Here is a 15,000-nt window from a genome sequence, read left to right as displayed (position 1 = left end):
ACACACACACCCTTACACACCTTTACACACGCTACACTAAACCTTTACACACACTACACACACTACACTAAACCCTTTACACACACTACACACACTACACTAAACCCTTTACACACACTACACACACAGCCTTAAAACCTTTACACACACTACACACACTACACTAAACCCTTTACACACGCTACACTTAAACCCTTTACACACACTACACTAAACCTTTACACACACTACACTAAACCCTTTACACACACTACACACACTACACTAAACCTTTACACACACTACACACACTACACTTAAACCTTTACACATACTACACACACTATACTAAACCCTTTACACACGCTACACTTAAACCTTTACACACACTACACACACAGCCTTAAATCCTTTACACACACTACACACACTACACTTAAACCTTTACATACACTACACACACTACACACACTACACACGCTACACTTAAACCTTTACACACACTACACTAAACCCTTTACACACACTACACACGCTACACTTAAACCTTTACACACACTACACTAAACCCTTTACACACACTACACTAAACCCTTTACACACACTACACACACTACACTAAACCCTTTACACACACTACACTAAACCTTTACACACACTACACACGCTACACTTAAACCTTTACATACACTACACACACTACACTAAACCTTTACACACACTACACTAAACCTTTACACACACTACACACGCTACACTTAAACCTTTACACACACTACACTAAACCCTTTACACACACTACACTTAAACCTTTACACACACTACACACACAGCCTTAAATCCTTTACACACACTACACACACTACACTAAACCTTTACACACACTACACACACTACACACACTACACTAAACCCTTTACACACACTACACACACTACACTAAACCCTTTACACACACTACACACACTACACTAAACCTTTACACACACTACACACACTACACTAAACCCTTTACACACACTACAGTTAAACCTTTAAACACACTACACACAACACTGAAACACACACTCTCTTTCTCAGTGTTCACACTAACAAATGACATTGTAATGTATTTTATACACACAACCCTGACACACAGACACACACACTATGCATGAATTCTACACATACTCTATACTTCAATTCCACACACATTCTACATAAATTTCTGCACGTACACTACACTTCAATTTGACACACACTGTATATTCCATACATGAATTCTACACAAACTCTACACACAAACTCTGCTCATACTCTATACATGAATTCTACACTATTCTCCTGTAAAGTTCTGCTAGAAAACTAAAGAACACTTCTGGAAGCCACACCCGTGTGTGGAAACTTCAAAATAAGGTGAAATAAACACGTTATAAACGCTGATCTGTAATTTTCCACTCTCTAGTCCTGTAAAATGGAGAAGTGGGAGATTTTAAACGAGAGACGACCTCATGAGTGAGTGAAATCTGAAAGTTCACATCAGGTCAAAAGGTTTCTGAGATGCCCTCAAAGCTCTTTTACTTATGCAGTTAGTGTTTGTGATCGTACTCGACTTGTTTTTCCATATTTTCTAACAAACGTAGCTGGATGTATTTCACAAATATATAAATAAATGTAAACTAGCGTAAACTAGACTCTGAGCAGGATAAAGTAGCTACGCTGACGTTCTTCAGATCTGAGCACGTGTACTACAGTAAAAACACGCCCACTTCTGTGACTTTTATCCTCATGAACACCTCTACTCTTCAGTTTTGAACTTAAACTGAGAATAAACACTTTTCTGTCCAATCATCTTTAAACATTCTGTTTCAACAACAACGTTTCTTCTCACTAATCAGACCAGAAAGTGTCAGTGAAATTAGGTCTGAGCGAGATGATGATATCACAGCGATAGTTTTATACATTTGATCACAATATGCTTTACTGAGACATCGTACAAGTTCTGATATCTTTTATCTATTTATTTATTTTCCATTTTTTTAAAAGTAGCTTAATTACATCCTGACTGGAAGCATCTGGTGTGATATTTTGTAATTTTGTACATAAATTTTTAAATCAAAAATGTGTAAATTTGTAAAGTTTTTACAGTTTTTACGCATTTTTTTCTTTTCACTGTTATTTAGTGTTTAATTTTAAATCTTAAATCAAGTATACTTGTATACTCAAGTATACTTGAAAAGTTTTCCTTTCAGACCTCTCTGTCTCTCTGTAGTTTCAGATAATTTACATGGATGTGTGTGATTAGATAAACCGAAAGCGAGTTTCTGCTACAGAAGCTGCAATGGTGCATGTTTTTTTTTAAAAGAAAATAAAATTGCTGAACTTTTTCAGACAACCCCATGAGCTAAATCATTGACATGAGCCAGCAGGAAGTAGTTCAGACTTTAGAGCTTGAACGAAAGTTGAAAAATTTCATGATAAATAAGTTTAGAAGTGCTTTAGTTCGAGGTGAAGCGTGTGTGTGTCTCTGCTGTAATGACGTGGAAATAAACTGCGTCTGTTTTTTATTATATTGTTGGTTGAATTGGTTCAAATTTGTTTCATTAACTCATGAAATCATGCAGTTATATTGTACATTTACAAAAGTGCACAAATAACGATGGAGCACTTCAAGTTGAGTCACTAAAGTGAACAAAAAGTAAAGTTTACTACGACATTTCTTTTTTTAAATGGGGATTTCTCCCAATCTGGCAACACCAGTCTGACTCTGCTCGGATTCCTCCCAATCTGGCAACCCGGGTCACCGAGTAACGGTTCCTATCTGCGCCAAACATCACAATGCAGCCGGATGCTGCGTTTAAACACCATTAAAACTGCTGGGTTTTGTCTCGAAGCGAAAATAAACACACTCTAAACACACACACAAATCCATTATGTTTCATATTGTGTGATTTTATTTGAATAAAAGACAAAAAGAACGGGTTTAATCGTTAATACGACGAGGCTTTTATAAGAATTAGCAAAAAATGCTACACTGCTATAGGGTTGTTTTTTTCTGAGATTTTGTTCACTAATGGAGGCAGATAACACTTTTACACGATTAATTTACTCTTTAAAATGATAAAATGTTCACATTCTGACAGAAATATATCAATACGAGTTGAAAAAGTTGAAAGACTTGAGAAGAGATGTATGTATATCTATATATACGTATAAATCTAGCAAATAAGGAAATACCGCGTTTTATCGCGATACTTTAATGATCATTAAAAAATGGACGAGCACAAAAGAGAACAAAATGAGTTAAAATAAAAACAATAATTACAGGATTAAGTGTATCACAGATGAAGGGGAAGGACATGGGAGGACACTATTTTTAGCTCACGACGATTTATGAACAGATTTACTCAACAATACCGTGTTAAATCGGTTCAATCCTCTCATTAATAAAACCTCGTGTTTACATTTAAAGGGGTTAAATAACGTCCGGTTTTATTTCATATTCATCCCTTTATCTCTTTCATCCTCACGCAACAAGTTACATCAGCTCTTTTTGTGTCAAGTCTCACATTCTGGGCGTCTCTCTTTATCCAGGAATGAAATAATAACATTTTAATTAGTTAATTTACTCTAATTAGGCTTAAATTAGTGCACTTTTAATCCACATTCTCTTTCTCTCCGAATGTATTTATTTTATTTTTATTATTATTATTATTATTATTACAAGCTTCAACACAAGAATTAGTGTTAAGGACTTACCGTTTTCGGCATTTTTGATCCTCTTTCTTTCTTTCTTTCTTTTATTTTATTTCAAAATGTTTGTGTTTTTTAAAAAAAGAAAAATTATGACGTCAGCAAACAGCTCCTAAGACAACTTCTTCTCCCATCCAGCGGTGATGCGGCCGAGTTTCTCGCGCAAACTTTCGATTTTCAGCCTTTTTCTCCTCCTTTCTTCCCCCTCTCTTCTCCTTTTCAGTAGAACAGAGTGTGTTTCAGAGCTGCAGGGCGTGTGTGTGTGTGTGTGAGAGAGAGAGAGAGAGAGAGAGAGACAGAGAGAGAGAGAGAGAGAGATTGGCGCTTTTTCCTTTCCTGCTAACGGAACTCACTTTATAAAACCACACCCATCTCTCTCTCTCTCTCTCTCTCTCTTTCTGTCTGTCTCTCTATCTGTCGCGCGCGCGCGCTCACATACACACTCGAGCACTAGCATACTAACTAGTGTGCACATTCGTACTACGTCATCACTGCAGCTGGGAGAAGGAGACGTTCGAGGAGTTCATACTTCCGTACTAGGTAGTAGGCGTGTCGCAAAAGGGTGGATCATCATCATCATCCTCATCCTCATCATCATCATCAGTGTTTAAGCTCAGAGACTGATTTCATACTCAGTAAAGGAGTACTCTAAAGTCATTTATACTCCTGAGCTGAACCTGCTGTTCCCGAGCCACGCAGACTACTTCCGTACTTCCGTACTTCCGTACTTCGTAGTAGCCGCAGCGCAGTCTCACAGCAGCAGCAGCAGCAGCTTAACGCACTCTTAACGGCTACTGTTCGCGTTCGCCATGGTAACGATCCAAACCGCGTGCTCCGAGTCTCGCGCTGAATAATCTGGAATTCCAAAAGGGAGCGTCATCAGTTGCACGCGTTCCATTCCGGTTGCCATGGATACGGCATTGAAAAGAGAGAGAGAAAGAGAGAGAGAGAGAGAGCGCGTGCTAGACTACTGTACTAGTGTTATTAACACTAATGTAATTACTATTAATGTGCTGGGTGTTAAAGCTTACTCATACAAATAAATAAATAAATAAATAAATAAATAAATAAATTACTATTAATGTACTAGGTGTTAAAGCTTACTCATACAAATAAATAAATAAATAAATAAATAAATAAATAAATAAATAACTATTAATGTACTAGGTGTTAAAGCTTACTCATACAAATAAATAAATAAATAAATAAATAAATAAATAAATCGTAATTACGGTAATGTGCTAGGTGTTAAAGCTTTAAACTCATATAAATAAATAAATAAATAAATTACTATTAATGTGCTGGGTGTTAAAGCTTTAAACTCATATAAATAAATAAATAAATAAATAAATAAACAAACAAACAAATAGTAATTACGGTAATGTGCTGGGTGTTAAGGCCTTAAACTAATATAAATAAATAAATAAATAAATAAATAAATATTAATGTGTTGGGTGTTAAAGCTTTAAACTCCTATAAATAAACAAACAAACAAACAAACAAACAAATAAATAAATAAATAAATAAATAAACGTAATTAGGGTACTGTGCTGGGTGTTAAAGCATTAAACTAAAATAAATAAATAAATAAATAAATAAATAATATGAATGTAATTATGGTAGAGTGCCAGGTGTTCAAGCTTCAAATAAATAAATAAATGAACAAATAAATAAAATGAATGTAATTACAGTAAAGCTTTTAAATAAATAAATAAATAAATAAATAAAATTATGGTATTGTGCTAGGTGTTAAAGTGTTACACTAAATAAATAAATAAATATAATTATGGTAGCACACTACATTTTAAACCTTTGAACCAGTTTTGTAAGCGGTCTAATTTTTAAAATAAAAAAATTCCAATAAAGAAAGAAAGAAAGAATCATAAGTACAGTATTAAAGCATTTTACTACATATTTACATATATTAGTTTGTTTCTAAACAAACAAACAAACATTATTACAGCAATATTCTACATCTTAAAACTTTACAATCTTTTAATAATACCATAGATTTCTTTAGAATTAAAGTTTAAAAGAAAATACAGATTAATTAAAAAAAAGAAAGAAAAAATAAATTCTTTAAAAGAATGTAATTACAGCAGTACGCTATGTTTACTAAGCAGCCTGGCAGCGTCGTCATGGCAACGTCTCACACTGCATAACACTAATAAATAGTCAGAGAGGTACTGCTCAATATAGAACTATTTACTGTGACTTTTTTTAAAAAAATAATTGAATAATTCAGACAAGACGAATCACCAGTTTCTTCACCTGATGTCCCACAGCTCCAGAACACGCTTTCATATTTTCCAAGATCTGATATAGAAATACAGCTTCTGTACTTTCCTTAATTTAATAATTCATATTCATTCTTCTTCTTCTCCTTCTCATTATTATTATTATTATTATTATTATTATTATTATTATTATTATTGTTATTGTTATTATTGATTTCTCAGACCCGTGTATTACACCCTTTCACCTCCTTTTTACTCGTTTTGGTAAAGGAGCGCCTTTTTGGCAGCGTGGACCATGACTAAAATGTTATCAATGCAGAAAAAAACAAAAAACACACACAGAGCCAACTAAATCAGTCTCACACTCTCTCTCTCTCTCTCTCTCTCTCACACACACACACACACACACACACACACACACACACACATACACACAGTGGCTGCAGTCATACATGGAGAGACAGGATAAAAAAAGAAAACCATAAGCGCTGGGTCAGGTCTCCTCTTACAGAGTGTGTATTATAAAGGCACAGGAGAAGTGAACACATTTAAGCTTTGTGGTCAGAGACAGTAGTGCTCTGTATATTCTCACACACACACACACACACACACACATACAGGGCCATGCTGGAGAACGAGAAGAAGAAGGAGAGAGAGAGAGAGAGAGTGTGTGTTTGTGTATTTAACACAAGTTGTGCAGATTAAGCCTCACACTATCTACTGTCTGATAGGAAACACACACTGTCAGGACTTGTGTTTGCACAGTGTGTGTGTGTGTGTGTGTGTGTGTGTCACCCGTAGCGGATATCTGCACATTTCACACATCACCAACTTCATGTATCTGATAAACATTTAAATAACATTCGAAAAATAACAAAGAAAAGTGATGTTTGTGAAACAATCCATCTGTGCAGTTGTGACAAAACTAACTAACTAACTAACTAACCGACTAAGTAACTGACTAAGTAAGTAACCAGCTAACTATAACAATAATAAATAATCTGATATTTCAGGAAAAAACAGGGAACTGCTGAAATGTTTATCTTCACCAATAAAATCCAGATTCTATGAACATGTAAATTAGCAACACCTCGAAGTTTACACACTACTACTACTTTTTTCCTAACATTAGCATACTAAAACCTGATTGGTTCTTATGTTTTCTGACACAATAACACTTTTCTGTCACATTGTTCAACACAAATGTATATGAATGCACCAAGAAATGTGAAGAAACATCACTTTATTTCACTTTATATTCACACCAGCAACTTCTCTGAGCAAAAGCCACAATTTCAGAACACACCTGTGTCACGAAACTTTAGAAACATTAAAAACCTGTAAAAACCTTCGCAAATCTTTTACTTCTTAGCCTTCTCTTTTTTTCTACACTCTTTTTCTGCTTTCCTGTTTCTTTTAACGTTGCCATATTGTACTTTTAGGATAATGTTTGTTTTCTGATGGTTAACAAATTCTGATTTTCTAGTAAAAAGTGACAATTCTGCATGTTCATAACTCAAATTAATTCCTCAGTAGATGTTTACGATGTTTTGACATGTTTTTCTTCCTGTTATGGCTGAAATACTTTAATTCTACCTTTTAATAAACAAGAGAATATCATTTATCACACTTTTCATTGCGTTTTATAAAATATTCAGACGAATCCTTTCTGTTATGATGAAGCACACACATCTGAGTCAAACAAACGACTCACTGTTCACACAAAAAACAGCTCAGATGTTCAAACATTATGATTAAATTCAACTACACTACAAGAATAAAGAGCAATTTATCAAAAAAGAAAAAAAAAAGCGATTTATTCGGTTTAAAGTAAAGGCCCACAGTTCGGAACTATAATTCACTGTTATGGTTTCCAGGGGGACCGTTTAAACTAGTTCCGGCTCTTTCACAGTGAGTCAAATAATTCGGTTCACCTTACCAGTAAGAGTCGATTCATTACAATGTTCTTCATAATCCGGACAAAACTTACGATGTTTTTAATCCTACACTAAACCTGGACGGCGGTATCAGGATCATTTAGTTTAAAGTATCGTATTTCTTGTAGACATCCACAAGAAAAGAGAAAAATATATTTGTATATATAGGAATCGGCTCTCAACGTTCAACTAAAAGATCCGGTTCAAAGAACCGACTCGTCACAAACGACACATCACCAGTTTAAACCGAACACCGGCGCTAAGCGGAAGTCTGAGCAGTGTTGGTATCGTGTGTATTGTGTGTTTCAGTGTTTCTCGTCAGTGTTTGTTGTTTATTTTTCTGTCCCGTGTATCAGCACAGCGCGAGCGGCTCGAGCGTCAGTGTGGAGATGAAGAAGAAGCGCGCGGAGAAGCGCCGCCATGTTGTCGCCTGGATGAACAAAGCGGAGTGGGAGCAGGTGGTGGATTACCTGCACTCGCGCGAGCCCGCTTTACAGACGCACGCGCTGCACAGGATCAGCGCGTGGAAGGGGAGGTGAGGATCACACACACACACACACACACACACACACACACGCGTTAGGGCACTACATAGGGTGCAAGAGGTATTAGAGTGATGATGTCATTAGGGCACTACATAGGGTGCAGGATGTATTAGAGAGATGATGTCATTAGTGCACTACATAGGGTGCAGGATGTATTAGAGGGATGATGTCATTAGTGCACTACATAGGGTGCAGGATGTATTAGAGTGATGATGTCATTAGGGCACTACATAGGGTGCAGGATGTATTAGAGGGATGATGTCATTAGGGCACTACATAGGGTGCAGGATGTATTAGAGGGATGATGTCATTAGTGCACTACATAGGGTGCAGGATGTATTAGAGGGATGATGTCATTAGTGCACTACATAGGGTGCAGAAGAGAGATGATGTCATTAGTGCACTACATAGGGTGCAGGATGTATTAGAGGGATGATGTCATTAGTGCACTACATAGGGTGCAGGATGTATTAGAGGGATGATGTCATTAGTGCACTACAAAGGGTGCAGGATGTATTAGAGGGATGATGTCATTAGTGCACTACATAGGGTGCAGGATGTATTAGAGAGATGATGTCATTAGGGCACTACATAGGGTGCAGGATGTATTAGAGGGATGATGTCATTAGGGCACTACATAGGGTGCAAGAGGTATTAGAGTGATGATGTCATTAGTGCACTACATAGGGTGCAGGATGTATTAGAGGGATGATGTCATTAGTGCACTACATAGGGTGCAGGATGTATTAGAGTGATGATGTCATTAGGGCACTACATAGGGTGCAGGATGTATTAGAGGGATGATGTCATTAGGGCACTACATAGGGTGCAGGATGTATTAGAGGGATGATGTCATTAGGGCACTACATAGGGTGCAGGATGTATTAGAGGGATGATGTCATTAGTGCACTACATAGGGTGCAGGATGTATTAGAGGGATGATGTCATTAGTGCACTACATAGGGTGCAGAAGAGAGATGATGTCATTAGTGCACTACATAGGGTGCAGGATGTATTAGAGGGATGATGTCATTAGTGCACTACATAGGGTGCAGGATGTATTAGAGGGATGATGTCATTAGTGCACTACAAAGGGTGCAGGATGTATTAGAGGGATGATGTCATTAGTGCACTACATAGGGTGCAGGATGTATTAGAGAGATGATGTCATTAGGGCACTACATAGGGTGCAGGATGTATTAGAGGGATGATGTCATTAGGGCACTACATAGGGTGCAAGAGGTATTAGAGTGATGATGTCATTAGTGCACTACATAGGGTGCAGGATGTATTAGAGGGATGATGTCATTAGTGCACTACATAGGGTGCAGGATGTATTAGAGTGATGATGTCATTAGGGCACTACATAGGGTGCAGGATGTATTAGAGTGATGATGTCATTAGGGCACTACATAGGGTGCAGGATGTATTAGAGGGATGATGTCATTAGTGCACTACATAGGGTGCAGGATGTATTAGAGTGATGATGTCATTAGGACACTACATAGGGTGCAGGATGTATTAGAGGGATGATGTCATTAGTGCACTACATAGGGTGCAGGATGTATTAGAGGGATGATGTCATTAGTGCACTACATAGGGTGCAGGATGTATTAGAGGGATGATGTCATTAGTGCACTACATAGGGTGCAGGATGTATTAGAGGGATGATGTCATTAGTGTCCAAAAATATGAGACACGCCCCCTTTTTCCAAATGAAGTTATTTACAGTATATTTATTTATATTTATCCTTATATGTGGCAGTACAGGGTGTTCAGGTGTGTGTGTGTGTGTGTGTGTGTGTGTGTAGGTTCGGGCCCAGTACTCCGGTCGCTGTAGAGAGCACGGCGAATCTGGTGCGCTGTCAGATTCTGGACCGGAGCGGGAAACTGGAGCGGGACGATCTGGTGCTGCTGTACGGGATGGCGCTCACCAGGTGTGTGTGTGTGTTTCTTTGTCCTTTAATGACAGTGGTGTCACGTATCACTCAGAGGCGCGGACTAACTCTACACACACGTCACAACGGTCATATTCCAGTGACACGCTCTCCAGAACATTCCAAAATTCCCCAACATATTTCAATACGTCAATCTTCAAGTAAACATTCGACTCCATCACACTATTCTGTAAAGTTCCCTCACATCATTCCCTCACATCGTTCCCTCGCGTCGTTCCCTCGCGTCGTTCCCTCGCGTCGTTCCCTCGCGTCGTTCCCTCGCGCCGTTCCCTCGCGCCGTTCCCTCGCGCCGTTCCCTCGCGTCGTTCCCTCGCGCTGTTCCCTCGCGCTGTTCCCTCACGTCGTTCCCTCGCGCTGTTCCCTCACGCTGTTCCCTCACGTCGTTCCCTCGCGCTGTTCCCTCACGTTGTTCCCTCACATTGTTCCCTCACACTGTTCCCTCATGCTATTCTGACACCATTATTCTGTTACGCTATTCCATGACATTATTCCCTCACGGTCTTCCATCGCACTATTCTGGCGCATTACTCCCTCATGCTATTCCGATACATTATTCTGTTACGCTATTCCATGACGTTATTCCAACACATTATTCCATCATGTTATTCCGTCACGCTATTCTGTCACACAATTCCATCAGATTATTAAACCATGTATTATTCCATTACACTAATCCATCATGTTATTCCATCACGGTATTCCACAGTGCTATTCCTGTCACGTTATTCTTTAATTCTTATACGTTATTATTTATTGTGTGTGTGTGTATTTGTGTGTGTGTGTGTGTGTGTGTGTTCGTGTGTGTTCAGGTTTGTTAATCTCATATTGGAGCGAAAACAAGGCCGAGTGGCGAAACCACTGCGACACCTCGCCAGCACTGTGAGTGTGTTATAACCGCACACACACACACACACACACTCTCACACACACACACACACACACACACTCATTCATAAACATGTAGTTAACTGTGTGTTGTGCTCCTCAATTAAATACAACGTTTATAATCTCTACATTAATAAATAAATAAATAAACAGTTTTTTTTTTTTATTTTAAACACTTCTAAAGAGAGAACATTGTGTGTGTTTGTTGAACGTTTATCTTTAATACGTTGTGTGTTTGTCAGTGTGAGGAAGCTCCATCTGAGTGAATTTAACTTTTTACAATAAAAGTGATTCCCGTTCTGATTCTGATTCTGAGTCTAACTGGGAATCCGAATCGAATCATGGATCAGAAACTTCATTTGTGATTCCGAGTCTGACGGATTCTAATAGGGAAGATGAATCAAAGTCTGAATCACAAGCACTTCTGATTCTAATCTGATTGGGAATCTGATTCAAAACGTGAGTCAGAAACTCCACTTCAGATTCTGATTCGGATTCGGATTCGGTCTAACTGGGAATCTGAGTCTGAATCACAATCTCCACTGCTGATACAGACTGATTCAGATTCCAACTCTGATTCCGACTCTGATTCCGACTCTGATTCTGACTCTGATTCTGATTCCGACTCTGATTCTGACTCTGATTCTGATTCCGACTCTGATTCAGATTCCGACTCTGATTCCGACTCTGATTCTGACTCTGATTCTGATTCCGACTCTGATTCTGACTCTGATTCTGATTCCGACTCTGATTCAGATTCCGACTCTGATTCCGACTCTGATTCTGACTCTGATTCTGATTCCGACTCTGATTCAGATTCCGACTCTGATTCTGACTCTGATTCCGGGTTCGACTCAGATTCTGATTCAGATTCTTTCTCTCTCTCAGATGAATATTCCAGAGTGGATTGTGAATCTGAGACATGACATCACACACCGCAGACTTCCCACGCTCAAATGGTGCCGCAAAGGTCAGACACACACACACACACACACACACACACACACACAGAAGACATGTTAAATCAGCTTCAGCAGGCACATTGGTGAGGTGTATTGTGTATGCGTGTATGTGTGCGTGTGTGTGTGCGTGTGTGTGTGCGCGCGTGTGTGTGCGCGCGTGTGTGTGTGTGCGTGTGTGTTACAGGGTGTGAGTTTGTGTTAAACTGGCTGCAGCAGCAGTACTGGTCTCGGCAACTCAGCAGCCTGTCAGACTGGAACTCTTCATCTGAGGAAGAGGAGGATGAAGAAGAGAGTACGAGAAGGCAAGAGGAGGAAGAGATGAACAGACAGAGAGAGATCGAGAGACACAGTGAGTACACACACACACACACACACACACACACACACACACAGGCACCAAAAAATTTGTGTTTAATGAGTGAATGTGAGAGGAAGTAGACGTTAATGGTCCGGACTGCAGACAGGAAGTGGATAAAAACCCGACCAGTAATCAGGAGAAACTCGGACGTCGTTCGGCTCTGAGCCTCTGATGTTTATTTCTGTGTGCAGAGAGAGCGAGAGAGCTGCTGATCTCCTACGAACGAGAACAGTTCCAGGTAAATAACACACACACACACACGTTTTAAAGATACTGTCGTTCACTCAACAAAGTGACACAGAGACGTAGATGGTTGTAGAACCAGCAGGACAGACGAGATACACCACCATCATTCCATCGACAGGACAGATAGATCAACAAACTACTGGGACAAAAGGATTAACAGGACAAATGGATGAAAGGATGAACAGACAAGACAGACTGAAACAGGACAGACTAGTAGGTAGATCAGCTGGGACAGACGTGTGAGAGGGACAGACGTATGGGGGGAAACGTGACAGACGTATGAGAGGGACAGGCGTGTGGGGGAAAACGTGACAGACGTGTGGGAGGGACAGACGTATGGTGGGGGAAACGTGACAGACGTGTGGGAGGGACAGACGTATGGTGGGGGAAACGTGACAGACGTGTGGGAGGGACAGACGTGTGGGGGGAAAAACGTGACAGACGTGTGGGAGGGACAGACGTATGGTGGGGGAAACGTGACAGACGTGTGGGAGGGACAGACGTGTGGGGGGAAAAACGGGACACGTGTGGGAGGGACAGATGTGTGGGAGGAAAACGTGACAGACGTGTGGGGGGGGACAGATGTGTGCGGGGAAAAACGTGACAGACGTATGAGAGGAACAGACGTATGAGAGAGACAGACGTGTGGGAGGGACAGACGTGTGGGGGGGAAAACGTGACAGACGTGTGGGAGGGACAGACGTATGAGAGAGACAGACGTGTGGGGGGGACAGACGTGTGGGGGGGACAGACGTGTGGGGGGGACAGACGTGTGGGGGGGAACGTGACAGACGTATGAGAGAGACAGACGTGTGGGGGGGACAGACGTGTGGGGGGGAAACGTGACCGACGTATGAGAGGAACAGACGTGTGGGAGGGACAGACGTGTGGGGGGAAAAACGTGACAGACGTATGAGAGAGACAGACGTGTGGGGGGGGACAGACGTGTGGGGGGGAAACGTGACAGACGTATGAGAGAGACAGACGTGTGGGGGGGACAGACGTGTGGGGGGGACAGACGTGTGGGGGAAACGTGACAGACGTATGAGAGGAACAGACGTATGAGAGAGACAGACGTGTGGGGGGGACAGACTTGTGGGGGGGACAGACGTGTGGGAGGGACAGACTTGTGGGGGGGAAACGTGACAGACGTATGAGAGGAACAGACGTGTGGGAGGGACAGACGTGTGGGAGGGACAGACGTGTGGGGTGAAAAGCGTGACAGACGTATGAGAGAGACAGACGTGTGGGGGGGACAGACGTGTGGGGGGAAAAACGTGACAGACGTGTGAGAGTGTGGGGGGGACAGACAGCTGGATAGTTGGAGTTGAAGTGACAGTCAGGTCGACGAACAGGACGGTACAGCTGGACGGTCAGACAGTACGGGATGGACGGATAGACAGGACAGAATAAACGGGAACGCTGGACTATCAGATAGACGAGGTGACAGAAATTCCTCCTCACCTTGATCAGTAAAATAATTTGACCCAGACTGAAGGGTGATTAGTTTCCACACGGCGCCGAGAGCGCAGTTAGTGACAGAAACGTTCCCTGAGATCAGAGCAGAGAGTCTGAGAGTGTGATCTCATCTCCTCTCCTCTCCTCTACTCAAACCACTTCACACAGATCACACCAGACTGTAGTGCTCTGTCTCACCACCAGAGGGCTCTGTGTACGTGTGTGTGTGTGTGTGTGTGTGTGTGTGTGTGTGTGTGGGTGTACGTGTGTGTACAGTTAGTTATAAAGCAGCTGCGCATCATTTTAGGTGTAAAATTCTGCGTATTTAAAACGCTCCTGCTAAACTCGGTGATTAATAAAAATAACAAAACGGTTTTAGAGTGAAATGAAGTGTGTTTATTAATCATAATAATGTTTTTATACAATTAAAGCCTTTATAACTCTAAAGCGATGAATAAACACACACACACACACACACATGAGCAGCTCTGTGACTGCACTCCGCCTCACTTTGTTGAGAAAAAATAATAACAATAATAAGTCGAATGTAATTTGTGTAAATGTCACGGAGCGGCGAGAGCACTGCGCACTTTCGGTCGTGTCCCAAATGTCCTCGCTGAGCCTCGGAGGTGTTTCATTTCTTTCTTTTTCTGTTTAAACACACACAGACTCAGGTTGTGTGATCAGGTTAAAGAGTTTATTC

At 40.6% G+C, this 15,000-nt stretch overlaps 2 protein-coding genes across 3 annotated transcripts in view; one reads left to right on the top strand and one right to left on the bottom strand.

Annotated features, from left to right (window-relative positions):
• msna (moesin a) overlaps window positions 1-4,051 on the bottom strand; it is a 31,656-nt gene extending 27,605 nt beyond the window's left edge. Inside the window, exon 1 of the mRNA XM_034300749.2 lies at window positions 3,718-4,051. Coding sequence (XP_034156640.1) covers window positions 3,718-3,729 — 12 coding nt within the window. The 5' untranslated portion in view covers window positions 3,730-4,051. The remainder of the gene's footprint in view (window positions 1-3,717) is intronic.
• Window positions 4,052-8,115: 4,064 nt separating this feature from the next.
• Window positions 8,116-15,000, top strand: part of las1l (LAS1 like ribosome biogenesis factor) — a 12,106-nt gene continuing 5,221 nt past the window's right edge. Inside the window, exons 1-6 of one of the 2 annotated variants that reach the window (XM_053230517.1) lie at window positions 8,116-8,420; window positions 10,242-10,367; window positions 11,198-11,267; window positions 12,162-12,243; window positions 12,420-12,584; window positions 12,785-12,831. In XM_053230517.1, the coding sequence (XP_053086492.1) occupies window positions 8,275-8,420; window positions 10,242-10,367; window positions 11,198-11,267; window positions 12,162-12,243; window positions 12,420-12,584; window positions 12,785-12,831 (636 nt within the window). In that variant the 5' untranslated portion in view covers window positions 8,116-8,274. The remainder of the gene's footprint in view (window positions 8,421-10,241; window positions 10,368-11,197; window positions 11,268-12,161; window positions 12,244-12,419; window positions 12,585-12,784; window positions 12,832-15,000) is intronic. The other variant, XM_053230518.1, reaches the window with a different exon arrangement.

This window comes from Pangasianodon hypophthalmus, chromosome 27, assembly GCF_027358585.1.
Source record: "Pangasianodon hypophthalmus isolate fPanHyp1 chromosome 27, fPanHyp1.pri, whole genome shotgun sequence".
Classification (NCBI taxonomy): Eukaryota; Metazoa; Chordata; class Actinopteri; order Siluriformes; family Pangasiidae; genus Pangasianodon; species Pangasianodon hypophthalmus.
The sequence above is the reverse complement of the archived record's forward strand: the minus strand, read 5'-3'. Positions and strand labels throughout refer to the sequence as shown.